The sequence below is a fragment of the Neolamprologus multifasciatus genome, chromosome 1 (assembly GCF_963576455.1).
Source record: "Neolamprologus multifasciatus chromosome 1, fNeoMul1.2, whole genome shotgun sequence".
In the NCBI taxonomy this organism is placed as follows: domain Eukaryota; kingdom Metazoa; phylum Chordata; class Actinopteri; order Cichliformes; family Cichlidae; genus Neolamprologus; species Neolamprologus multifasciatus.
In genome coordinates this window covers 13,764,826-13,792,169 of record NC_140439.1, presented here as the reverse complement: position 1 = coordinate 13,792,169, position 27,344 = coordinate 13,764,826, and the positions used below count along the sequence as shown (strand labels likewise).

At 41.0% G+C, this 27,344-nt stretch overlaps 2 protein-coding genes across 4 annotated transcripts in view; one reads left to right on the top strand and one right to left on the bottom strand.

Moving 5' to 3' along the window:
- Positions 1-12,394: 12,394 nt before the first annotated feature.
- Positions 12,395-21,524, top strand: marchf7 (membrane-associated ring finger (C3HC4) 7). 3 transcript variants are annotated; one of them, XM_085149742.1, is made up of 11 exons: positions 12,398-12,649; positions 14,291-14,492; positions 16,756-16,899; positions 17,047-17,218; positions 17,439-17,630; positions 17,732-18,863; positions 19,057-19,226; positions 19,326-19,429; positions 19,827-19,931; positions 20,639-20,687; positions 20,824-21,524. In XM_085149742.1, exons 2-11 carry the CDS (start codon positions 14,301-14,303, stop codon positions 20,913-20,915), a joined length of 2,352 nt encoding a protein of 783 aa, XP_085005868.1. In that variant the 5' UTR covers positions 12,398-12,649; positions 14,291-14,300; the 3' UTR covers positions 20,916-21,524. The 3 variants fall into 3 exon arrangements, with proteins under 3 accessions (XP_085005947.1, XP_085005868.1, XP_085005788.1); XM_085149662.1 differs by having other exon boundaries at positions 12,398-12,662; XM_085149821.1 differs by lacking the exon at positions 16,756-16,899 and having other exon boundaries at positions 12,395-12,662.
- The window catches only part of ly75 (lymphocyte antigen 75), a 31,810-nt gene continuing 19,633 nt past the window's right edge, over positions 15,168-27,344 (bottom strand). The window contains 8 exon segments of the mRNA XM_085149373.1: positions 15,168-23,929; positions 23,931-23,988; positions 24,264-24,443; positions 24,528-24,644; positions 25,394-25,555; positions 25,793-25,985; positions 26,130-26,353; positions 26,463-26,648. Of these exon segments, the coding sequence (XP_085005499.1) occupies positions 23,818-23,929; positions 23,931-23,988; positions 24,264-24,443; positions 24,528-24,644; positions 25,394-25,555; positions 25,793-25,985; positions 26,130-26,353; positions 26,463-26,648 (1,232 nt within the window). The 3' untranslated portion in view covers positions 15,168-23,817.

The window sequence follows — 27,344 nt, the reverse complement described above, 5'->3', positions numbered from 1 at the left end:
GAACCCTGCAACCGGACAGTAATTACTCTTCCCATCCGTGCAGGATCCTCTCTTTGTAGCATCCTTTCAATACATCAGTGGTCTTGAGCACAATGCTGTGTGAGATGTAATGATTTGAAAAGTCAATGATTTGAACCGCCTGTGCGATTAAAGCACAAGGGACCAATTTTTGGCTGCTACATGTAGAATATCTGTGTGTGCACCTCAAGTAACACTCATATTCCCTGGCTGGCATAAAAATCCAGCAGTTACGCCACGTGAGCGCTGTTATTGATTGATATCTCTTACCAATAAAGGTTTATCACAGATATTCTGAAAGCCTCACTATAGAGCTTACGGTATATGGGAATCCACATCCATCAATGCATGACCTTCAGTGCCAGAGACACCTACAGAAAAGGATGTTACAGGTGTTCTCATCCATCCCGGTGTCAGCTTAAGGAAATCCTGTGCTTTTACTTGTACACAAAACGTACCCAAAAAGTGATTTGGAAGATCAAATAAATGTTTTCCACGCAAGGTTGACTGAAATCCCCACACAGTCTAAATGAGTGCACTCAGAGAGTGTTTATTGTGGCGAATGTAACTGAGCAGAACCCTCTGTTGCATGATGTAATACACAGAAGGGAGAAATCATCATAATAGCAGAGTAGTAGAGTGACTCATTCGTTGATGAGGTACATTCACACTGTCATTCACTGAGGAGATGCAGTCTGTGTGCACATGTTGTCAGTGTGTGACCGATAGAGAGAGAAAGAGAGGAGAGAGAGATAGCATGTTCCTTTTCTGGGAATGAGGAGTCATTTGTGCCAGGAAAAGTGGAGAAACAACTCTCAGCTCCACGGTGATGCATCTCTCCATGAAGAATGAGATCACAAGCAAATGTCACCCCAACCTGAGCAAAGCCAAATGACCTTGAATCAAATAAAAACATCTTCACCCGCGTCACTGTGTACACACGCCACACAAAATGTCAGCAGATTTTCCATTTGCTAAATCTGCGCCTAAGTGCAGGGGTTTAGCTACGGTAATCAACCCAGTACTTTCCTTCAAGTCCATATGAATATCACCCTGGAGAAACCCTGCTGTTAAATACAGCTAACTGCAGTCGACCTCCTAGTTTTTATAATTTCATCAACGTGAGAACAGCATTTCCCCCTCCAATCATAAGGCCACTAATGACACTAAGACAGAAAAGAAGGGAAAACAGATGTGCACACTAAAAACAGGCGTTACTTGCGTCCTGCGACTGTAAGATTTCTCTTGTTTTCTGCATTTTGTGACAGATGAAGCGGAGGGGGATTTTTCAAGGGAAATGACTTTCACAGTTGAAGGAATTTCAAGCTTCAGTGCCTTGCTTTATCATAGTTTACATATAACTAGCTTTGATTTCTGTCCACGGCAGACGTATCTTTGACAGTGGAGCATATGCTGATAGATAACTGACTGGTGCACTTGCCGTTGTTCTGTTATTATTATAAGTCAGGATTCAGTGTTTTTCCTCTTTTCTCTGACCTACATAGAAAGCCCAATATTAGTTATAGTTTTTGGTACACGTCACACAGTTTGTCTTGTGTCTAATTTTCTTACTACAAAGTTTACACAGCCTTACACATAAATGCACAAACCTTACTTTAATAATGTACGATTAAAAAAATAAAATAAACCAGAAACATTATTGTAATTCCACAGAGACTTTTTTTAAAAATCACCTGCTAGTGATTTGTAACTGAAAGCTAAAGCTTCCTTTCATGAGATTCCACTTAAGTGCTAATTCCTGTGAAGCTCTCGGTTCATATTGACAGACGTCACTGTCATCAGAGATTCAACAGTGTTCAGCTTCTGCATGCAAAGCGCTTTGTTTTGTTTCTCTTTAGGCAGTGACTTTGACAAGTTTGATTTGGCAGATTTACCTGAAAAATTTAGATCAAAGCAACAAAAAGAAATACTTTTTTTTTTTTACACTCCACCGTATTTAAGCTGGAACTCATAATTAATGTGAAAGGAGCTAAGCTTTGTGGTATGTGATTTAATCTATTTAGTGCAAACACTTACTTTTGGGACAAAGCAAAAAGTCACAAGAAATCAGCACCTTTTTTAAATGGAGATTATGCAACATTGTGCAATGCACTTCTGGCATTAAAAAATATATGAAGACATAATCATTGCAGTTTTGGCAGTGTAGCGTCTCTCACACTATCCAGAAAATTACACAGTGGAAAGAGTCAAGCTGAAACTGCCAAATGTCAAAGTTTTTTTTTCTTTTTTAATTGTGAAACTGGCTGGTTCCTTTTATTCTGGAAAAAAAAATCCAGAGAGAAACTTCTCAAATCTTTGAGTTTATCTCGCAGATGTAATTTGATCGGTGTAAGCGTTCGTGTGATATGGATTACTGTTTTGTCAACAGGCTGAGTTTGGTTCGCACGCACCGCAGCAAGAAAACAATATGTCAAACGTGGCTCATTCGCCCCTTTCATTTGCTCCACATTCAGAACAAAACAAGATAACGATAGACACTTTTGTAAATATCTATAAATATATAAGATGTCTCATACATATTTGGTGTGACTGCAGTTATGTCTCATGCCTAAATCATGGAATGAGCTGCCTGACACACAAGTGCTTTCAGGACCTACATGTGACCGCATGTGAAGCATGCCTGTGAAGGACGAAATACCTCTGTGTGTCTTGGTGTGGAAAACTTTAAGAGACCATATTTGTGGCTTCAGGCTTCAGTCTGTCCTCCGCGTTGGTCTCCTTTACCTTTTCTTGTCGCCTCTCTGGCATAGAAATAAAAGCACAAAAACAAATCCGGTGTGCTAAAATGCTACCTTCAGGCTATTTTAAGACCCTAACATCTAATTTAAATACAGCAATAACGTCCACGCATATCACATGAGCTATTTTCAGATGGTATGTGTCAAGGCCTTCAGAAATCCTGACACCGAATGAGCTTTCATTTTCATTCCAGGGGTGTGTTTGAACTACATAAACCCTTAAGAGCTGTTATAAAATGTGTGAGAAAAAAAGAAAAAGACAGATCCCCTTCCAGGCATAACGTCCACATAACCGTGGCTGGTCGGCAACAGTGCTCTTTTTAATCAGCAAATGGATAAACAAAGACAAAATGTTTAGGAGAGCGGGCTGTGGTTTTAGTGTTTGGAGGAGTTCCTGTTGCTTGTGATGTCACATGTTTGCTGTTGTTTGTCTTAAACATCAGAGAAATGTGTGGCTTTACAATTTTGATGTCTGAACATGTGACACGTGAGAGTTGCTAATTGAGCCATTTTTCCCACAACAACATCCATTAAACTTATTGAAGAAATTTCCTACTTTAGGACTTTATTTTCACATTATTTCAAAGAAAATCAACAATAAACCATGCAAAAGACAAAACAAGTTAACAGCCATCACTCGAGTGATAGATATATTGATAGGTAACGCACAGACATACATAGAGAGAAGAGCTTTTTGAATTGGTCACATACTTCGAGCACATTTTACACCGCTGTTGAAATATTTTGGGCAATTTCTCCGTAAGAACGTCTTTAATGCCTCAGAGAAACAAAATCTTGGTTTGTGTGCGTCATGCACCGATATTTGCCTTCGAGCCTGATTGCTCAGTGTTTTAGAGGACTTCATCCAAAACACTAAGACACTGGGTGTAAAAATACACCTCTAATTGTGCCCTCACAGAGCCTTTTTTATTGTTTGTTTTTTAAATTCAAAATCTAAATAGAAAGCTTCAAGACTACATCTGTAGTTCAAGAATTTCTGCGTGCTAATAATTAGTGAGCAAATGAAATGACCTTTAGGAGGGAAAAAAAATCCCCAATTTTCTTTATAAAAAGCCAGATGCTAGAAAAGAACTTCAACGATCAAGTCTAAGTTATGAAGTGCAAGTCGGTTATAAAATGCAAGTAAGATGTGGAATGCTAAAGTCAGAAGGTGGTAACATCTGTCGGTTCATCACACCTGCATGTTTGAAAGTTTTGCTATGAGCACAAAAGGTCAGTGAACCCTTAAAGCATGGTGGCGTCACAGAGAGCACTATGATGTGAAAATAAAACCTGCGCTTTGGCTCCGCATTGATCTGCTTTACTATACCGATACAAATACGCATCAAATACCTTCCAGGATCACAGTTAGCTTTAACACTGAACATACACTCAGACTACTATTCTGTTAATCCTACCTTTGTTTGTATTATTTTATCAGAGTCTCGCTTACGTTCCTCAACAGGCTAAATGAATTATGCAGCTCACGTGTTTATACTTAGGTGGAGTCTACCACAGATGGGCAGGAGTAGTCATTAGTTACTCAATAGCCATAAATGCCGAATTCAAGCTTGACGTTATTGAAAGCAAACAGGCAGGAAGCACATGCACAAGTAGTGAGGATATGTCCACAGAAGAGTAGGCTGAATAAATAATTCACTCGCAAGGCCTCGACAAGGAAAGGAAGCCAAATTGTGCCCAAAACAAAGGACCGCGAGGTTAAAAAACACATGCGCAAACCTTCGTCGGCGAGCTCAAATTATGCATGTGTTGAGGAGCATGTGCACTTAGACTTCGGTGGGCCTGTGGGGGTGGTCTTAAGACGGATGCAAACAGGCCCTGTGTTAATTAACACTGGCAGGCCGCTGTTCCTCCTGGCAGTGTGCAGGCAGACATTCTGGCCTGCCCTCAGTGACGCCTGGTCAAAAATAGGGCACCACACAGCACAGTAATGATCACAATGGTGACATCATCGTTGCCTTCAATGTGCTCTCCCCTCAGTGCTCTTCTGAACAAAGAGCAGCAGGCATGCAGAGAGCGAGGCAGATGTCACTTTGTGTCTGGGGAACATTAAGAACAACAAATGTTCTTGGAGTTCTCGGTGAAGCCTCTGCGTGTTTTTTGTGTTCGTGTGGGGTTACATTTATGTTGTTGTTATTTGTCTGTTTTGGGTTTTTTTTTTTAAGATTTTGGTAAAAGTCACAAACTAAATCAATGGTGTGTAAGTTTTTTTTGTTGTTGTTTTGTTTGGCATTGGGGTTTTTTTTGTTAGTTTTTTTAGCATATGATGTTGTGAATGCATGCGAATTGAAATAAAAGGCCTGTTCTCGCTAATTGGTGAAGAGCATGCTGAGAGAAGACTGTCCACAAATAGCTTACAAGTATTTTTGATGGTGCCCCCACAAAACATGTGACCTAAAGTGCTAACACATGTGGCCTTGCTTTTTTCCCCCTCCCTATTGTTACTGATCTGTTCAGACGTCTAGCAGTGTGTGTGTGTGTGTGTGTGTGTGTGTGTGTGTGTGTGTGTACAAGGCTTTTAAAGCACCTTAAATGCAGCCTACCATCACCTAAAACCAGGCAAACTCTGATGAACTAAATGCCATTTGGCTGTTTTCCAAATTGTCATTAAATTTGTCACAATTCTTTATGGGGGGTTTTGTGTGTGTGTGTGTGTGTGTTTGGGGGGGGGGGGCATTCTAAATAATTTCTCAGTTTTAGAAAATAACTTCTTAAAAACTTTCTGATTCCCCTTCTAGACAGCAAGATAAGGGTGTGTGCTTATCAGTTTGTTTGTGTCTGTGAATCCAGCTTTTCTTTCAGGCTACAGGGGAAAAAAAATAAAATAAACAACAACAACTCAGAAACCTTGGCCTGCATGTTTCCTCCAAGAGGTTTCTCAGAAGGCAAGGACTCTTGCTCTTTGTGCTCTTGACGACACTGGGCTTGCATTGTGCAGTCCTCCTATAAACCAGCCTTTGTGGTGTCCACAAACAGAGGCACAGAACAAGAGAGAGGGAGGAAGGGAGAGAGCACGAGGGAGAGAGAGAGACAGGAAACGGATTCTCAAGACCTGGACGAGCCGTGGGAAAAGAGGGGTCTTGTAGAGGAAAAGCAGAAACGTCTCAGGACATTCCTTTGCGATTACACAGTGCCGGACAAATCCAGACATTCTTGCAGTTATTCTGTGCCTTACTTCTCCAGTTAAAGTCAGTCTCATGAGGGGAGTGTAAACATCTGCATCTCCATATTCCCGCAGATGTTGTTAGACACTGTTAACGTCTTTGAGCACTCTGAATTCGACAAACACAGTCCGGAAGAAACCTGAGGCGGAGACCCACCGTCAATTTGTAATAATAATTTGCATTTCCCTTCTACACCATGAAACTTTGATGTTGCACCAGCCTGTAGCACTGGGTAAAGAACGAAGATAAAGAGCAGCTCACAGAGACAGGTAAGTATCCATCTCATATCCACTGCACACACATAAGAGGATTCAAGAAAGAGGAGGGCAAATCTCAGGTTACATGCATGGGATCTGAAAGAGTTAGCTGCCCCCAGTGGATAGAAAGCATGTTCCTCCCTTGTCACAGCCACCATGAATGAGAAACAGCTCCAAGGAATGCTCCATTATCATCCTATCAGCAGCACTGGGGGGGATGAAGAGCTTCAAGTCTCCCTTCACTTAGCAGTGTGCAAAATCACGTGTGTGAAGGAGCAAAGTGGGGAGGAGGTAGGGGGGGACACTGGCCTACAGACCTTCGACCGGGATTGCGAGGCCTCCTCCCCAACTCACCAGACCTTGCACTTTCTCATTTGTCTAGGTCAGGCGTCCTTTTTGTCAGCAATTAATCTGCAGCACCACCCTCCTATATTTATCCCTTTCCCTATATTTATCACTGGTTCTCCTTCACCTCTTGTTCAGTTGGCCTTGGGCAGATTTACACTTGGTTTGATCACTGTTCACCGTTGTACACATGCAAGTAATAATGGATTGCTGGGCCCTTTAAGCGCTACATTTTACCGGGCACGATGAGCATCTTGTTGACCTTCACATTATTATGCATCTGCTGTGCAACAATGCTCCCACTCTGCTCCACGCTGACCTTCCTGGACCCCCCACACACTTAACACGAGTCCTGCGCTCGTGATTTTAAATGAATCTTACGCAAACGCAAACGCAAACGCAAAAAAAAAAAAAGCAAAAGAAATAAATACAATTACCTCATGGTACAAAACAAAACGAATAAAAAAGGTTTGTGTTAAGGCTTATCTCTCATCAGTGCTTCCTGAGGTCTACTAAATTAGATGTGAGTTAAAAGTATGTAAATCATTTGAATGCTCCTAATCCTGGATTTACTGTGATGGTGGGATCCACAATGCCTTTCAAAGCAATTATTCAAATCAATCTAATTAAACCGGTTGAAATTGGCTTTAATTGCCTCCCTGACTAAACAAACACCAAGTTATGGCATACAAACAACAGCGCAGTTCAAAGAGGCCATGGAAGAAAGTGTGAGCTACAGCGCCCCTTAGTGGTTATTAGCTGCCTGTGTGGCTTTCATAATGACGTCAGCCCCCTCACTCGCTCTCTGTCCGTGTATCATGCGTGTGTATCTCAAAGAAATGATCAACTCTGAAGTGATGGAAACACGACTGTAACTGTATATTTGGGTGTTTATATAAATATATGTGTGTGTGTGTGTGTGTGTGTGTGTGTGTGAAGTAAAGCTTTCAGACACTGACACTTTTAGTTGAGCTCTGGCTCCCATCCGTCTGTGATCCTTGAGCTTCCTCCAACACTGATTTGAAGGCCACTGATGGAAGGAATGACTCTGAAATTTTGGGAGTAAGTGATGTTTAAAATAACGATTTGTCCAGTACCTTATTAAAATGTACTGTTCTTTATAATTACCCACTTCCTTCTGTGCTCCAGGTAAACAAGAAAATCAAGCTCAAATTCCATCATACAAATGCATGTAGGTGGATCTCAAAGATAAGGAACCCACACATACATGTAAAAAGAAAGTTTTCATTTGGCCATATGCAGTCCTCTGAAAAAAAGTCCACCTTTACTGCTTACATATGAATTAAGAGGGTAAGTAGTAGCCATGTGCTGATAATAAAATGCACTTGATCACAGCAGGGAAGCTTATAAGGACATTTGCAAACAATATGAAGTCTGTCATTCCACAGTGCAAAAGATTATTCACCAGTGGAAAATATTCACGACAGCTGCCAATCTTCCCAGCAAATTCACTTCAAGGTCAGATCGTGCAATGCTGAGAGAAACTGAAAAGAAAAACAACAGCTACATCTCAGACTCTACAGGCCTCTGCGGGCATATTAAATGCCCAGAAAAATTAGAAAAAGACTGAACATGTATGGCTTGTTTGGAAGAGTCGCCAGGAGAAAGCCGCTTTCCCTAGAAACATGGCAGCACAGCTTAGGTTTACAAAGTTGCATCTGAACAAACCGCAAGCCTTCTGGAACAATGTCCTTTGATCAGATGAGACCAAAGTGCGGATGTCTTTTCTTAGTGCACATAATGCATGTTTGGATAAAATCAACCACAGCACATCAGCACAAACACCTCACAGCAACTGTGGTGAAGGAGTAATGCAAGGACCTGGGCACCTTCCAGTCACTGAATCGACCACAAACTCCTCTGCATTCAAAAGTATCCGAGTCAAATTCGAGGCTATCTGTCCAACAGCTAAAGCTTGGCTTAAACTGGGTCACGGAAAAGGACAATGATTTCTACAACAAAACTACAACAGAATGGCTGAAAAAGAAAAAAATCGAGGAGTTGAAATTGCCTAGTCAAAGCCCAGACCTCAACTCATCTGAAATTCTGCGGTGGAACCTCAAGAGAGCTGTGTATAAACAAATGCCCACAATCTCAATGAACTGCAGCAATGCTGTAAAGAAAAGTGGGCCAATTTCCTCTGCATTGCTGTGATTGACTAATTAAGTCATACAGAAAATGACTGCACACAGTTATGTGAAAATGTTGTTATTCACATGACTGTAAACTGATGGGACGCAACAGATTAACATTAGTCAGCAGTCAATAAGCTTTATAACACCTAATACTAACATTTGGGTGTCGAATCATCAGTTTAAAAAGATCTCAAGAGACATATTCCTATATAAATATAACTACCCAGTCAAAGGGAATAATCAGAAAGAGCCTTGGCCAGAAAAGCCAATCTGGAACTCTGTAGAATCAGGTCCAGATTTCCTTTTGAGGAGGTGGAAGAACATTACAGATGGACAACTGTTTGTGCATCACTCATTCCAGTCCTTAGTTAAAACCATGTGTCAGCACACTGGGTATTTGACAGAAAGTAATTAAATGACTCTCAGATCACGAAAAGCAAAATTCCCAGGTCTGAAGACACAAAAAACTGACCTATTTGACCCTTAAACCCATCTGTATGTGTCAAGGACACCAGGCAATGAGCATCAGCTCATCAATACCTTGCCAGAAGCCAAACACAGTGGTAGAGGTATCAGACTGTGAGGTTACTCTTCCGTGACATGGACTGGGAGACTGGTGAGGATAAAACGTGCATGCAGTAAAATATATGTCAATCTTAAGTAGGGATTGGTTTCGAAAACCGGTTCTTGTTGAGAACCGGTTCCCACTGTTTCAATTCCTTGGAATTGTTTGCCATTTTTGCAAACGATTCCCTTATCGATTTCAGTCGGCCCAAATGACGTCACCACGTTGCGGAGCGTCATTTACCTGGCAGGAAACACGGCGCCTAAGCGGCTCAAACACTAAAAAGTTTGATTATACTTTACAAGAACGGATGACAACTGGGCAACTTGCAATACTTGCAAAGTAGATATTTCATTTAAGGAAACACTACGAACATGCAAAAGCATTTGCTCACAAAACACGTGATAACCTTAAATGAATGTTGTGTTTTTAATTCCGCTCCGGACTCGTGAATCTCAACCCAGCAGCAGCGGTAACGTTTGCACGTCCTCTCTCGTTAATGCGGCAGGTAAATAATCAACTAACAGTGCATATTATGTTAGCGCGATCTGCCTTATCACAAAACCTGCCATTACTGTGCATTTAGGTGACCATGATGATGAGAGAGACAGACAGAGTCTGGCTCAGATGCTGGCAATTCTCGCTGCAGTCTACCAGTAGCGTCTCCTTTCAGGCCAGGATAGATGAATGTCACTGAGCTGTGACTAAGTTTGTGGTAAAAGGCTTGCACCCATCGACCTTAGTGTTCTCCTTTAAAAAAAAAAGAATCGATAAAGAATCGAATCGTTAAACAGAATCAAAAATGTAATCGGAATCGTGAAAATCTTATCAATACCCATCCCTAATCTTAAGTGAATACCTGTTTCACAGTAGTCGGGATTTAAGAATTCAAAAAAGGTTATACTTCATCAGCACAACCTGAAAAATACTGCTGTGGAAACACAGAAGAGGATTTCAGCAAACTCCTGAGTGCTAACACAACTCAACACTACAGTGTCAGAGTACCTGAACCAAAACAGAGCATCTCTGAAGAGACCTGCTTATCCCTGTACACTGACACGCTCCATCCAAACTGGTTGTGTCACATGCACTTCTGAAAATCCTTCCGACTCCCTCGGTATCCATTTCTGGGTACGGTTTACCTGTTGCCACTCTCTTGTGTTGTATTATGCATATGTGTGTGTCTGCCCTGCTGCAGATGTGGAGGACCAAGAGAACCAAAGCATCAACACTTGGTATAGCCATCTCTGCTGTATTATTGCCTGCTGCTACAGAACTCATTTTTTTCCTCCATCTGCCCTGCGATTCTGCCCACTTCATCTCCAACCCCTGCTCTCCACTTCTTGTCTGCGCCAAAGCTCCTCTGTCACTGGAACAAACACAGCACACCAACACTCAGCTCTGCTTTCCCCAGATAGACTTGACTTTCTGTACTCTCTTTACTCTGCTGTGCCTAGCTCCCCCCTACCCCCACCCCCCTTTCCCTGCTCCATCTGCCCCAGACTTATGCCCAATCTAAATATTTCTCCAGCAACCTTGCCACCCTCACTTAAAAATAAGCCAAAGTTTGCTTGCAACCATGCCTCCCATTGTCTGTCTGCTTCGTGGCTTATTAGTTTAGGAGAATGGGCTCGAACAATAGTGTTGTGCAATACTCCAAATTTTGGTATCAGTCCGATACCAAGTAAATACAGACAGTATTACCAATATCAACACATAGACAGATACTTTTAACCTATAAATTCAGCATACGTAGGGGAGAGTGGTGTGCCTTGATTTAGGAGATGAATCATCAGTTAGCAAATTCTGAACACATGTTAATAACCACTAAATCACATTTTATGTTCCATAAAAATTTGCTAAAACAACAAAACACACATATTAGCTTCTCATGTATTTTGAAACTGGGTTTTTTGGAGATGTGGAATGCAAATGTGCCTGTCTCTAAAACACTTTGAGTCAGCTTCTGTTGTTTAAATGTGCTATAGGGTATAAATAAAACAGATGTGAAAGTCAACACAAAGAGCTTCAGGCATTTATCATGGTGCATATGGGCTACATATTGAATTTAGAGGATAAAACCATCGGCTTAACTTTGTGCTGAACATTGGGGCACCGAATCTCTGCCTAAATAAATAAATCTGGGTAAATTCCTAGATGATTAAACATGCATCTATTTTGCTGGCAATAAAAGGACATGACTAAAGACAATCAATAGCCTAAATATGCAAGATAATTTATAATTTTATTGGGGGGCGGAGGGGGGGGGGGGTATATTGGCTGGGTCTGATTATTGGGGTGGTCATGACCCCCCTAACCCTCCTGGAAATTACGCCCCTGGATGAAACAAAGCATCGATCCTATCACGCCAGTATGGTCCAATACAAATACCAGCGTTGGTATTGATACCATCCATATTTGCATATTAATCAAACAATTCAACAAGCTGGAACTAGGATTGCTCCTTAGAACTTTCCCCAGTGAAAGTACTTTGTTTTTGCTTTGTCACTGTGGACCACTTTGTGTGGACCAAGAAACATACATTTCCGTCATTTCTGTCACATCTGAAAGGATGTTAAAAACTTGTATGACATGGAGATCTGAAATATTGTTCATTTTTTCTTGACCCTGCCTTGTCTCAGACGTGAAATGGAGATGGAAACATAATTGATGCAAAAACACTTAATTACAAGCAGAAGAAATCACGAGTTAAGTCAGCAGCATTAAATATTAAAGGCTAAAGTGCTCATCAGTCATAACTGCTGAATGATCCCAAGTTGAAACTTTTTTTTTTTTTTTTTTACAGCGGTATTAGTGCTTTAACAGCATTTTAACATTGCTGATTGATTTGTATGGATGTCATAAACAATGGTGTACTGTCTTTAATCATTTATTTATTAATTCATTTCTATTTTTTTCTATGTGCGTCTTAATTTGTAAAGTAACTGTAAACAGATTTTAAGCAGTCTGCTTTTAGTGAAGTAAATCTCATTATAAGTAGAGAGAAGAAGTCGTTACTTCAGTCTGAGCACTAAAACATTAGAAACAGGTCTGAATTGTCGGCCACACGGGGGTGTTGTTCGGCTCTGCCTGGATACTTTTGACGTTACAAAGTCGCACCAGGTTTGATTTAATTAGTGCCATAAATACTCGTGTTCTTCTCAGGCCGCACAATTGTAGCTGGCTCAGAGGTGGCAGAAAAAAGGGGGTGGATGCAGGTGGATGCTCCAACAACCACCTAAAAAAAACCTTTTAGTCAGACCACTCCCTCCGGGTCACGGTAAAGTCACTTAACTGTCTGCGTCGACAGCAGGCAGCAGACGCCATCGCTACTGTTGTGCGAAAAGCAAGCTTGAAACTAAAGGTGAGGTGGGAATGTTTTGGGAATTTAGCTGACGCAACCTGGCGTTTAAAATGTAAAAAGAAGAAGAAGCAAAAAAGAAGAAGCGAGTGACTGTCGTGAAGTGGGGGTTATGGGGGAGCTAAGCAGCTAGCTTTGAAGCTAACAGGGCTGTCTGCTGAGTCGTCGGAAAACAGCAGCTGAACTGCTCGGTAACCGAGTCTGAATGACTGCTAGCGAGATAAATAAGACTGGTAAATAGCCAGCGACGGCTAACCTGCTAATGTAAACACGGAAAGTGACATCCATTTTAACCCGGGTGTTGGTTAAACTGCTAACGTCGTTTGTCGTGCAAGTGCAGCGGAATGTAATAAGTTGGTGAAGACAAACAGCGACGCGGAGTTCCGAGCATCCAGCGTAAATGGAAATACACGGCAAGCGCAGGTTAACGGAAATTCATCAAAGTTCTAATGCTACTATCGCACAGCTAAAGCTAAACGGCTGTCAGACGGCTAACTATTAGATGGATTAAGGGTTTTGGTGGAGAGGAGGGCGTTCCTTGATAAATTAAACAAAGCAAGACGTCAAGCAGCCGGGGTTAGTCATGGCTCATCTCGAAAACACAGGCCGCTGCCGAGTATGTGCAGCCACACGATTATTTAAATTCTTTGGTAGGGTTGTGGTGACTAATGAGGTTTTGTCGACGGGTGTTGGGGTTTCAGGTCCTCATTATGCTAGTTCCCCATTTGTCCAAAAACGTAACCTGCAGATAAGTTGGCCATAAATAAAGCGAGGACCTTGGGGAAATCCAGCTAAACTGCATTGCCTTTTAGTAGGATGCACCTGCACGCTTTTTTTTTTTTTTTTTTTTTTTTTTTTTTTTTTTTTGTGCAAAATTTGCAGAAAGTTCTAATGTTTCTGCTTTTAGGCTTCCGATTTATTTGGACTGTTTTGGGGATTTCAGTGGGAGTTTTAGTGATTAATCTGTTTTACAGGTTTCAGTGCTGTGTTTTGGTTTCAATGTTTTTGTCTTCTGGTCTGATTTACTGCCCTTCATTTCTGACCTGACAGGCTGCTGGCTGGCTGTACTATCTGTGACCACAGGTGCTGTAGCTAATCTCAGTGGCAATACCAGGAAGTAACTCATACTGTACAAGTTTATGCCATGAAGGCTCGACTCTCTGTTTTTAGGTCGGCTGGTACATCTAGAGTTCAGCTGGTGCTGAAAGTTGCATTAAAAAATGTAAGAGTAATACAGTTCATTTGGCTGTGCTCAATGTGCTGCTGTTGTAATGGTGTTTAATAATAAATGAGTGTCTTATAAGTGTTGCAGAGCATCTTGTTTGCTTAGAGGCTCAGCTCGCAGGGCTGAATTGGCTCCTTGGTAGTATCGTGTTCCTGTAACAGAGTTCACAGTCCTTAAGATAGGCACTGTGACTTTGATACCAAGACCAGGAAGTGGCTGGGTGATAAGTTTTTAAGTGTTTACAGACACACTGTCACATGTGCTCCATCAACAAATCAGAGGTCTTGCAACACCACCGGGCACAGCATGGTTGCTTAACAGATTGAAGTTGCAGGCCCTTTAAAAGTTTGTGCTGAGAGGTGTGGACTTCATGTCCTGTCTTGTGTTTAGGTGGAATAATAGGCACTTGTATTTTCAAGGCAATCCACAATGGACTCGAGGTCTCGCAGGCTTCCGTTTTGTCTGTCCAGCTCAAGGTCGTCCTACATATCCAGTCCTGCGCATTCAACAGTCCCATCCTCATCGCTGGGCTCCAGTAGACTATACAGCAGGGAAACGGCACTGAATAATGACCGCTTTCCAAGGGCGTCATCGTCTTACAAGGCAGATGTCGACAAACAGGTAGGTAGGCTGATGGCACAGCAAAAAATGCCTAATGCAGGGAATCGTACACTTCAATTTAACACCATGCACACCCCCTCCCAGACCCTTTGCTTACAATATGTACAGCCAAGTGCTAAGTTAAAGAAAGAACCTGAATTCTTGATTGCTAAGTGAGGGGTGATTACGTTATCGGTTGTATTTTCCTCTCATGGTTTGGGTGCACTTAGGGAGTCAGCAGCTTTTACCCTATGAAGCACTTCTCTCTCTCTCTGTGTATGTATCTGTGTGTTATTATTTTATTTCTTTGAATAAAGCAGTTAAATGTCACTATTTTATCCCAATTGGGTGAAATTTCAGCGAGAAAGCTGCTGGTTTAAAATTGGATACAATGATCGGTTACAACAGCAGCTGCTCCTAAAATCTGCCTCCCTACTCTCTCCTCTACTACCTGGGGCTCTAGTGAGCTGCCTTTCTAGCGTATTCCATGGCATTCAAGTCAGCTCTTTTTCTCACAGGTTCCCTTTAGTGCATGATCCAAACTACGTATATCAGTAGTGCAACAGGAGACACACTGGAGGTCTTTTTATAGGGTAGCCTAGATTCCTTGGCACATGATGTGCGTGTTTCAGTCCCAATGCTCGTCAAAGACCATCTCAAAAGAGAGTGTTACTATTGGCTCTGGCTGTGTCTAGCTTTTGTTGTTGTTTTTTTTTTTTTTTTTTTTAAGGGACTCTTGGTGCTTTCACCCTACAAACTACCTTGTGTATGTTAATGTTATTGCTCATGAAGCGAGATAAGCAATCATTTCAGTCACCTTCTTAATATTTCACTTAAATCTGCACAAGTTCTTCTTCCAACCTAAGACACACGAACATGTTTTGTTAGCCTAAAGAACGATTGTTAATTTTTTTATTTATTTATTTTTTTTTTAAAGGGTGTTAAAGCGGACATGAATGCATTCTCATTTTCTTTTTTTAGCCTATCACTTCAAACTACTTGAGTCATTGTCCTTCCTGTATGAGATATCTAAAGGCAGGCTGTTGACATGTAGGTCTGCTCACGTTTGTCTTCCTTTTCAGTTTAGCACTAAATTTCTTATGTCTGATTTAGACTTCTACAGGAAATTGCATCATAACTTGCGATGTAACCAGAAACCTCTTTTAACCTTATGCCACAACCTTCCACATAGGGCTGTTCGATATAATGATATGTATCGGATGACGATATAAAAACATCTATCGTTTCATTTTACGCTATCGTTTATTTCGTGGTGTCACAAAATAAACTGTTTACGGCAATATTTTTTCACCGTTTTGATAAGATAAGATGACCTTTATTAGTCCCACAGGTGGGAAATTTGTTTTGTTACAGCAAAAGTGCAAAGTTATGTAGCAGAAATTATAAAACACTGGAATGCAATAAAATACAATAGAATAAAATAAAATACTATATACAATAGAATAAAATACAAATACTATATACAACTGAGTAGGAAAATACAACTTTATCAGAAGAAGAATTGCACAAGAATTGCACATATAGCAGTCTTATGATGGTCACTGTAGTGGCTATAATTTCTTAAAATTCTCTCTTTCTCCTATATTTAATATAACCACACTACGGATGGACAAGTGCCTGTTTTTAGCAACAACGACGGTAAAACCATTGCGTGTCCGCTTGTTTATTTTCCACATAAACCTTATGTGGAAAATTACATCTGGACGTACCGTTTTAAAACACTATGTCCAGATGAACAGAATCAACTTTTGGAGATTTACTTACCTGGATGATTGAGCATGCATCAAGACCCCCTTTCACAATAAAGCTCAAGATCCTGTTGAGACTCTTCAAAATAAACTGAATCACGTGAAAGAGTATGCAGAGTATTTATGGATGAGAAGCAAAAAAGAGCTGTCAGGTGCTAAAAAATAAACCTTAGACTCAAACGGTAGAACAGACTTTTCCCCGCACTCACAAAGAAAACGGCGGCCGTTACAACTTAAGTCTAAAAATTTATAGTATCATGCATTAGTTAAAACATTCGACTAAACGTAGGGTCAACACAGCTAAATGGGATGGAAGGTTGCAGTGTAGAGTTAGAAGGGGTTTATGGTTTTGACATAGATTTCCCACCAATATCTAAATCAGGGATTAACCTTTAGACACAACACATATGTACATATATGTTTGTGCTGCTAGAGCACAAGTTGCGAACCACTCATCAAAACAATGCGCAGACACTAGCTAATGCTGAAGTTATTTACCTTGTCTCCTTTCAAAGAGTTCTCGTCTCCTGAGCTCGACAAGAGACTACAGTAACTCTGACAGTCGCTCCAGTAGCTGGAAGTTGCCCTCTCTGACATCGTCCAGCAGATCGTATGATTGCCACTGGGCCGATTCCTCTCTCAGCAGCAGGAGCAAACTGGTACTGATGATGTTCTGTGCCATTTTCTAACAGCAGGCACAAAAAAGCAGCCTGGTTAAATGTATTTTCTGAAAGACTGCAAGGTAGAGGACTGGTGAATGCTATTGAAGTATTTTATTCTCTGATGTCTGCCTTCATTATTTCCAGACTGACTCTGAGGCAAGGTTTGGGATGCGCTCGGGTATGTTGAATGCCGTTGACGATGGTGACTCTAAAAGGGCCAAACTGTCAAGCACCAACAGAGGAATTTACTCAAGAATGGCCAGCAGTTCAGTTACAGGATCCACCTACTCCAGTAATGGGCTTAGCAGTGGCAGAGGTACGTTATAGCAGTTCACGGTGCTGTTTCCTCATTATCAGCTGAAAGTAATACAAAGGCTATGAAGTAAAAAAGAACCTGGCATCAAGGATAGCCAATAGGAAAAACAAATGTGAAATGTAAGAAACGTTGCATTCAGGGGGAATTGATTAAATTCTACTTCCCATCAGCATTAATTTGATTTGGAACATTTGTATACCTTCTTTCTTAAACTGTATAGGAGAAAAACCAAATGACTCTCTTGATTCTTCGTGGAGCTCATGCCGATTACTCTCACGGTCATCATCGTCATCATCCTCTTCATCTTCCAATCCTTTATTGTCCAGAAGAGACCAAGAGACAAAGAATGAGCCCAGTCTCTCAGGTTTGGGAGAAAGAAGAGTTAGGACGCCTGGATTTGTTTCCTCATTATGTAGGCTTTGTTTTTCTTTCTTTTGGATAATTTGAACACATAATACCCTGTCGACTAGGCACCAGTCTTACACACACTACTCTTCTTTACCCTTGTTTCAGATCACACAGACCGGGTGACCTCCACATATGCACAGGGAGCTCGTCCTAAAGAAACTTCCTACTCTCCCTCATCGTCCTCTTCTACTCGAGAAAGCTCCCACTTGAATCACCACTTCTCCTCTTCTCACGGGACTTCTCCTCAGGTGCATAACTTCAGGAACAGAAGCGCAACCCGTTTTTCGAATGGCTCATCAACCCTCAATTCATCTCAGGAACAAACGGAAAGGCCCGAATCCTCCTCTCATACCTCCTCCTCTTATTCCTCCAACGCCCCCTGGTATGCCACTCCCGTGCCCAGACCAGAGCCCGTGCTGCCGAGGCCGATCCCTGAAGCCGCTGAACCGGAGGGCCGTCGCTCTACACGCCGCCTTTTGTCCCGTCTCTTTTCACGGCGCTCCAGCCAGGACTCTTCAAGCGGATCTTCCAGTGTTCGTTCAGTTGATGACGACAGCCCGTCAACTGGTGGGGAGTCGGTGGACAGCGATGAAGGAACCAGGATGTCTAGTGTGGACCCTGACACTGGAAGGTCAATCATGGGTAGCCTCAGGAAAAACAGAGCAGATCTCAGCTCTATCCAGGAAAGCAATTGCGGTGACTATCACAGTGGCCTGCCTCGACCACGAATGGCGTCGTGGAGAGAGCCTGGTGTCAGCAATGGAGGCGGCAGCGGCTCCTCCTGGCTTTCTTCCTCCTTCCGAGGCCGCTGTCCTCCTCTCCTCTCTCGCCTCAGAAGGCATGCCAGGGATGAAAGCACGCAGTCGACTGTGGCCTCAGAAGAAGGTTACAGACGGCCTCAGCGTTTACTGAGAAGGTGGGATGATCTTGAGCTTAAAACCTCACAGGATGATGGAGAAGATGATAATGAAGAGGATGAAGAAGAGAATGAAGAAGAGGAAGGAGCAGTTGGTTTAGAGGCCTTTGGTGCTGGGCGTACTTATACAATGGAGAATGAAACATTACCTGAACTCGAAGATGCCTCAGTTGAAATTTCACCACGCCGTAGAGTCAGGGTGTATGAAAACATTTCCGTTTCTGTGGGTCCTCTGGGTGGGGCTGAGAGCCAGTCTGACGACCAGAAAGAGAAGAACATTTCCAGTAGGGATCAAGAGAAGCTGCGCAAGATCAAAGAAAGGTAATGGCTTTTGATCTGTCTGCGCAGGACTGATCTCACTTATTTTGTAGTGATCAGTGTCAGATCTTTAACACAGCTCTATTTTCTCAAGGTGTTTATCAGCAGCTCTGTGCTAATTAATTCACTATGTAAAACAGAAAAAATAAGTTATACATTGTATCGAGTAGATCTGAATGCCCTGTTTCCTGTTTAGACTGTTGCTGGAGGATTCTGACGAGGAAGAAGGTGATCTGTGCCGAATCTGCCAGATGGGGGAGGAATCTTCATCCAACCCTCTGATTCAGCCGTGCCGCTGTACAGGCAGTCTGCAATATGTCCACCAGGAATGCATCAAGAGGTGGCTTCTTTCCAAAATTGGCTCAGGTAATCACAGGCTTCTCATATGGGTGCAGCTTTTATGAAAAATAGTGTCTCATAATTACTACTTCTTTCTGTCTTTTCTTTTTTTTCCTTCCTGCTCAGGTGCAAACCTCGAAGGCATCACAACGTGTGAACTCTGTAAGGAGAAGCTGCGTTTGAATATTGATAACTTCGACATTCAGGAGCTGTACAGGACACATGTGCAAGTGAGTCATTTCACCTCACTTGGAGAAAAAAAATCAGAATTTCCAAACCCAAAAGCTCTAATTAAAATGAATAAAGAAGCAGTTTTCATTTACTGTGGCTGATTTGATTAATTATGCAAATTTATTAATAACATAATCAAGGGGTTCTCTGCCCTTTTTAATTTGAGTGGATTTAAAACATGTCATTGTACCAAGTTTAAACCCCCCCCCCCAAAGCACAATGAGTGCTGGTGTAATTGAAGTGATTCCTCTGTTATGATGTTTGCTGCTGTTGGATCTGAACAAAGTTGAACTATGTTGGATTAAACACAGACAAGCAGCATTGAAGCTGCTCTTGGGTTTACCTATTTCAGTATGCCAGAAAAACGTCCTTACAAGTGTTTTTCATGCTCTGCAGTCTGAATATGACGAGTTCATCAGTAGCGGTCTCTACCTAGTGGTCCTGCTACATTTCTGTGAGCAAAGGTTCTCAGATGTCCTTGGAGCGGTCGATACAGCTGGGGTGAGAAACCAAACAAATTCACCTGTGTTTATTAGCCTGAAAGGCTCATTTATTGTCCAATTCTGTTAGAGCACAGCTGTAAGAAAATGCTTGTGAACCTGTGAGGATTTCTGCTGTGATTTTAATCAAAGAAAACATGCTGCTGTCATCTGAGTCAGTCATAGACAAACACAAATTCATCCAGACTAATCTCACACAATGATTTTTAAAGCATCTGGTCCCTGATTCACAGAAGCAGTCCCAAAACAAGACTCTCCCTTCACTGTGCTTCAGTTAGGATGAGCATTTGTTGTGATGGGCCAAACATAGTGATGCCAAGTTTAACATTAATTTCATCTGTGCGTATAACGGCTTTGGCTAGACTATGGGAGAAGCTGATTAGATGTTACTATGAACTTACAAAAAACCAGACACATAAATGGGTGTTTTGTTGGTAGCCTTAAGTATTTTCCACATTTTGATAATGAATGTAATCTTTGGTGTGATCTTTTACTTGATACCCACTCCTCAGTTATCTTTTGATGGCCATCCAGATAACCAATGAAAGTTCACGGGGTTCACAAATGTTTTCTTGAATTTGAGCCGCACATTGAGTTTGCTCATTCGCTGTGCGTAGTTGAGCAAAAACACTTGCACAATTTCAAAAATGTTGAAGCGATGAATTGTGGCTGACTTGAAAAGAGATACATCTTCCTTTTCTCACCTAGTTATTCAACCTGGTGAGAATTCTTCATGAACACATGGACAATCTTGAAAGTATGTTGCTCTTCCCTTTTGTCACAAACAAGCTTTTGTCCGATTGTTTTTGTCTAAAGCTACCAGCTTTGTGTTGACAAATGCATGAGGGATCTTTTGTGGCTACCTAATTTGACTTGATGTCTGTGGATTGCAGTTCCCCATGGAGAAAGTGACGAGGAGGTGCGAGACAACAGACCGTCCATCGAGTTTTCGGACCTGGATGACGATCTCGAAGAGGAGTACTAAATATGTGGGAAAGAATAAAAGTAGGTCAGACGATCTGCAGTTGCAGGGCTTCTCATTCCAGGGGGCTCACCAGGTTTCACACAGGCTTTGACATCTGAAATGCAACAGCGGCTACAGATACCAAGTGCACAGAACATGTCTCGACTTTTCTGCAGATATGCAAACTTGGAATGAATTAGTACACAAAATATTTAGGTTAATACCACTATATTTGTTTCCCTGAGAGTGCACTTTAATTCAGTTATAATTCAATTAAAATGCAAGGGTTTTTTTTTTCTCTTTTTTCAAATTGTTATACCACAAGTGCTTTAATGTTGAGATGAAAAAGCAGAAATAGAATGGGACTGTGGTAACAAGTGATATGTACTTGGTGTGATGGCGAGTGCGAGCTTTTGGGGGGAAAAATAATAATAAAAAATGAAATTATTCTTTTGTGTTTTTCTCTGATTATTTTTGTTTCCCAGTTAGGAATATGTTAAAAATAGAGAAGGGGGGGGGGGGGCATACAAAGCAAGGACAGTTTGTCAATGGTGTATCATAATTTCTTTGTGTATGTACACATCTCGTTTAATGCTTCTAATTTTGGGAATAAAGAATAATTGCACACTGCCTTATGTTCAGTCCTCTTTACTATCAAGCATGAGGAACTTTTTTTTTTTTTTGGGTAGCTGTGTTGCAGGTGAAGTGCATGGACGTTGGATCCTGGCAGACTTCTAGATGAGGGTCACTTACAGCAAAGCTTCTCACTGTTATCACAGCTAGTAGTAAATTGCAGCATACAACTGCACACACTGCTCGTATGGGATCACCCTTAAATGAGTTTTCATATCTGCCATATTTGGGAATTCAGTGACAAATGGCATCATGCTCTGACTTTTCCAAGTATTTTATTTTAAAAAGATCTTTTGGCCATAATTCATAACTACATGTTTAAAGCTCACTGTGACATGAGGTTCTGGCCCAACAGTTTACTTTTCTGCCTGTTTCTCATCACCATAAATTAAGAACAAAAGAGAAGACTGACCCTTTAAAAAATAAAAAAAATCACATTTATTTTGGGTACTGAATTGGAGATATCAAAATCAGCCACACCTTGACATTGTTGATTCTTTAGATCTTGAGGGGTGATTCAAGACTTTCCCACAGTGCTGTATTTGAAATTATTTAAATGATTTGTGGTGATGTAGGGATTCTTAACCCATACCGTTCCAGACTAATCAAGAACTGTTGGTGGAGATGACACAAGCTATAGCATTTAAAAAGATATCTCTCAGATGATTGGGAAGACCGGATAATTATTTTAGTAAAGGGCACAAATCTACGTCTTTATTTGGAGGACATATGTCACAAGGTATGGAGAGATCTTTGTTTTGTAGCAATGGCCATGTTTATGTTTAGTCTGCCTGATGAATGCATGAGCGATGACTGGGAGGACAGTGTGTATGGTTTCATGTGTTGTCTTCTTGTGATGATACGTCCCTTTCCCGGTATTTTGTGTGTTTGAAGTATAAATAAACTAATGGTAGTGGCCACAATGGTAACTGAAAAATAAAAGCCATTGAAAACGGTGCATTTTATTGGAAGCATACCTGATTTCAGCTGATAAGTTTGAGCAGCAATGACATGAAAGTAAACAGAGCAAAAAAAACCATTTGGTCTGCAGTTTGATATAAAGAGAGGTTAGCAAGCCACACAGAAGCAGTTCTTCTGGCTTTTAACATTCAAAATGAGTCAGAGCGTCTTTGGTTCATTCTCAGTAATAAACACATCACTTATTTACAGAGCATTTACAAGAAACAGCAGTGCAATCTCAATCGCAAACATGATAAAAAAACAACTCTTTCCAAAACTCACTGTGCTTGAATTTGGGAACGCTTCTCCACAAGGTATTAAAGTGCATTCTTGGTCAGTAGTCAAGTACATAGTATAGTCAGAGCTATATTAAATATAATTAAATTAAATGAGTCTTAAGAGAGTATCCTTCAAAGCTTATCAGTAGGATTAAGATTTTTTTTCAAATTCCTTTTTGCCCTTACACTAATAAAACCATTGTCAGACATGAATACATGTTTATAACAATCTGTTAAGTTTTGTTAAAATGAAACTAGATCATGTTTGACTGCGTTTTGAAGTAAAAAAAAAAAAAAAAAAACCCAAAAAATGTTATTTTAAAGTGCAGTCAAACTAAAATACACATGTATTTTCTTAGGCCACAGTGTTAATTTGTCAAACCAATCAGCTTTCAATACAGCTGAGTTGCAGTTGGCATACAACAAACCAAAAAAAAAAAGATTCAAGATCCACAGCCCTTAGTCTCCCTGTTTTGCTTGAAGACAAAGTACAGGGGATGTGGCAGTGTTTATCTGAAATACATCCATCTAGATACATAAACGCTTGAAAGAAAACCAGGTTGTTACGTATTTTCAGATGACCTGTGCTTTTAAAAATCATATTCATATACTGACACACACCCCCTCCCACACACACGTAAGTCAAACAGTAGATTATTGGTTAAAAGCACTTTTGTGAATGTTTGAAGTCACTCATGCATCAGTGCAATTTTAGCTGTTAAGGCTGCAGGTTGCATATGTTTGTAAAGCATCTGAAAATCCCATTTTTATAATTAAAATTAAAAATTAAAAAAAGACCAAGAAGAATAAGGCCACGCATTAAAATTAAGTATACAGTGCTGCTCTTATTAAACACAATCTGAACCCAAATTAAGAAACTGATTGGGAGATATTTACAAATCTCAAACAATATTTACAACTTCACACGGAAAAAAATTGGCTTGAGAAAGATAAATAAATAATTTAAAAAAGAGGAGGGGGGAGATTACATTAAAAAAATCACTTGTGGCAGACATATCAATACTTCCTGAGGCTGAAAACTTGAAGCAGGCTCAGTCTGCATCAATTATACTGGTGGTGTCCATATCGTCTAAGGTCCTCTCGTAGCGGACGGTAGAAGGAAGTAGGCTCGTTTTTTTCTTGTAGATGACAAAGCCGAGGCTAAATGAGAGCGATGAGGGCCACGATGAAGAAGCCCAGTGCCACCGGGGAGCCTGCAGACTCTGAGGAACAAACGTTAGCACATCATCAGCCCAAGTCCAAGAGGCAGCGTGTTAGACACAAACTAAGTTCAAAAAATGTTTCAACTAAAACCTCCTGTTATTACAGGTTTTTTAGTGTGAATTAATTTTACAGCAAAATAAAATGAAGAAAAAGTTGCCGTACTTTCTGTGTTTATCATGCAAATAACAGAGGAATGCTCTCATCCTTCAGTCAGCAGCAAAACAAATTCCCACAAAGTGTTAGGGTTTGTCTCGACACCTGTTGTGATACTTACTTGCTTTCGTTTTGCAAATAACACGACTGTAGCTACTCTCGCAGGGGACCAGATTCCAGTTTCCACCATTGCCTGCCACCATGACGGCACACTGGGACCCGGACTTCTTCCCGGTTCCGGCTGTAGATGACCAGTTAGAGAAATCCAGATGGGAGCCATCCTGCGAGGATACAGGCTTACCTAAGAGGACAAACAAAAATGAAAAAAAGAATGAATTAATGTCATATTACTGTCCAGCTTTTATTTTTAAATTGCGATTCTTACCTTGAGTATCAAGATCTATGCCGAGCCACACTTGGCTGGTGATGAGAGGGTGTTCAGTGATGTAGTTGGCCAGAAAATCATTTTCGTCTTTGGTTTCGATGGTTAGTAGATGAGAATCTGTCAGTAAAGAGAAGCTGCAGTTCACACAAAAAATTCAAATTCTATTTTGTATAAAAATATCAGAGAAGATAGACATGAATATTCTACCAGACAGGCCACAGGAGGACAATTTTGATCACCCATAGCAAGAGCCCATTCAATTGAGAAAAAAAAAAGGAATGAAATGTGTCACCAAAGCAGGAAACACAACAAACCAGTAAAACTGGATTAAAAAAAAAGGTTTAAAAACCATTTATTTGCTATGATCACAAGTAGAAATTGTTAAAAATGTCAAAATGAAGTTTTTGCGTTGCAGTATTGATCATTAATTTAAATGTAATGCTGCCAAGGCTCACTTTGTGTTTTAAATAGCTGTTTGTGATGTGTGTACATGTGTTTTGTTATGATTCTATATTATGTATGCATTTATGTATATTTTATTATAATGCACCGTCAAAGTCAAGTCAATATATATATATATGCACTGGCAAAGATCTGGGATCCCCCCCCCCCCCCCCCCCCCCCCCTCGAAGAAGACTCGCCGGCTCCCCTGTCTCGGCATCTTTCAGTGTTCGAGTTGCTGTATGAGGTGTGTAAAGGATAAATATGACTGTGTAAAAACTGGAGTGCTATTAAAATTGAAGTCAACAGTGCTCATCTACAGTTTCCCCCCCAAAACCCTCAATGTCTAAAGCTTCTTTTCCACTAATACCTTCTCAGCTCAGTTCGACTCTTTGGGTTTCTTTACACAGAAAACAACAACTCACCCATCTCCCGGCAGAGAGCCTTGGCCTGTTCCATGCTGTAGAGTCTGTAGTTGTAGAAGCTCATGTCAAAGGCGTAACAGTGATCCTCGTGCTGAACCCACTTGGACTTACCATCGACCTGAGGGCAATGATTAGTTTCTGGGCCATCTTGTAGTTTGGCTCCTGATTACAAAAACGGAGAATATAAGATAGACAATGGTTAATGACTAACCAAAATGAACTAAATCACAGGTAGATGTCCTGCTTTTACAATGTACAGTTTCACCCAAAGCCAAAAAAGATTCAAAGCTGAGTGTTTTCACTACTGTAAACCATTCAGTACTGTTGGATTATAGACAAGCTCTGTTTCTTACTTAACCAAAGAAGTACCAATTTTATCTATGAAAGTTAGTGTCTTACTTTGGCTAGAAGAGGTAATATTGGTGGTGTAACAGATGGCGCCATCGATCATAGCATTGCAGCTGGTCCTTTTCCAGTCTCCAGCAGGGTTTATATAAATACAGTTGGTTTTCGGTGTGTCTTGGGAGTCAGAGATGGTGGGATGGTAGTCAAATTTTGTTCCATCAGACCATTCATAGGCTGAGCCACTGACCTGCACACAGAAACAAAGCATTATGGGTGTCAGGATGTTATTAAGAGGTAAAAACAAATGGGTGAAGTGCAAACAAGATGAGTTTGGATCTACTATGATGAAGTGAATATTTTTGCTCAGTTTCTGGCTGCCAAAAGTTCTTACAGCATAGTTTGACAGGCCAATCCAGAGTGGGAAGCCATCCATCTTGGAAATGAGCCTCAGGTGTGCGTTGTGCTCCACGTCATGGATGCTTGCCAGGTGGCCTCCAAGCTTATCACATTCGACTAGAGCCTGAGACCAATTCAACTTTTGGGTAACAACCCTATATGTTAAGTTACCGTACTGCTGAAAATCCTTGGCTGACTGGTTGTATTCTTTCTTGGGTTCTTAGGGGAGAAGGATTAAACACATAAAGTGTTATTTTTAGCATTAAGCATTTTTAGTCATGAGAACAGAAACAGGCAAATACTATTAAAATGTAGATGTTTACTATACCATAATCCAGCTTGCAGCTCACAATTGTCCTCTGCTTGAACACGGGGTGTAGCTCTTTCTTTGTGACGAGAATCCATGTGCCATCAGTCGTGAGACCGGCTAAGAATGGGTTTTCTAAATTTGGTCGGCCTTTCGCCCAGTTGGAATATTGCACATTTGTGCCATCATACCACCTTGTCTGGTTATCTATGGCAAAAGATAATCACTATTAGCTCTGGCACATACACAAGCACAATAGGACCTATTGTCAGTGTCTGTATAGTATGTAAAACACAGGGCAAGGTAACATTAGGCTGCTGCTATCACAGGATCGGATTTTTACAATTGTTACTGATTGATAAAGAATGGTGATGTAAATGCAAAATGACCTAGGGACTCAGTAACCTTGCCGTTATATTGGAATTTAACCACAATACAATCGCTGATTCTGGTGCCCTATTGTAAAGAGTCACATTGTAAATAAATCGCTCTCACTGGGGCGGACTGACTCGGATTGATTGCAGCATGTTGCTAATCTATTTGTGTGTATAAATTAGATGGCAGTTATTAAAAACCTTCACCAATCTGTCTGAGAAAGAATCCAGTCGGACCAAGTTGGGCCACGATTATTTGGAAACATTGCTTCTTTCTGGGCGACCTGCACAATCAACTTGCGATCAAAAATGATCTCTCAGAGAGAGTGTGGCAAGCTCAATGTGTGGGCAACCAGCTCATTGCTGCATCTGTTTGTAATCAGTCACCAAATGCAAAAAAAATTTCAATCCAATGATTGGGCCACCTCCAATTTTTTGTAGTCACAAAGATGTTCCCGTTTTTTTTCTTTGCCCTGGTGTGACTGACCCATTTGTCTTAGAGGAGAAAAAAAAGGGTCAATTCCCAAGA

Coding starts and splice junctions, on each gene's coding strand:
- marchf7 (XM_085149662.1), top strand. Junction 17,219..17,438: donor TGGGCTTAGCAGTGGCAGAG/GTACGTTATAGC, acceptor TAAACTGTATAG/GAGAAAAACCAAATGACTCT. Junction 20,688..20,823: donor ACACATGGACAATCTTGAAA/GTATGTTGCTCT, acceptor TGTGGATTGCAG/TTCCCCATGGAGAAAGTGAC.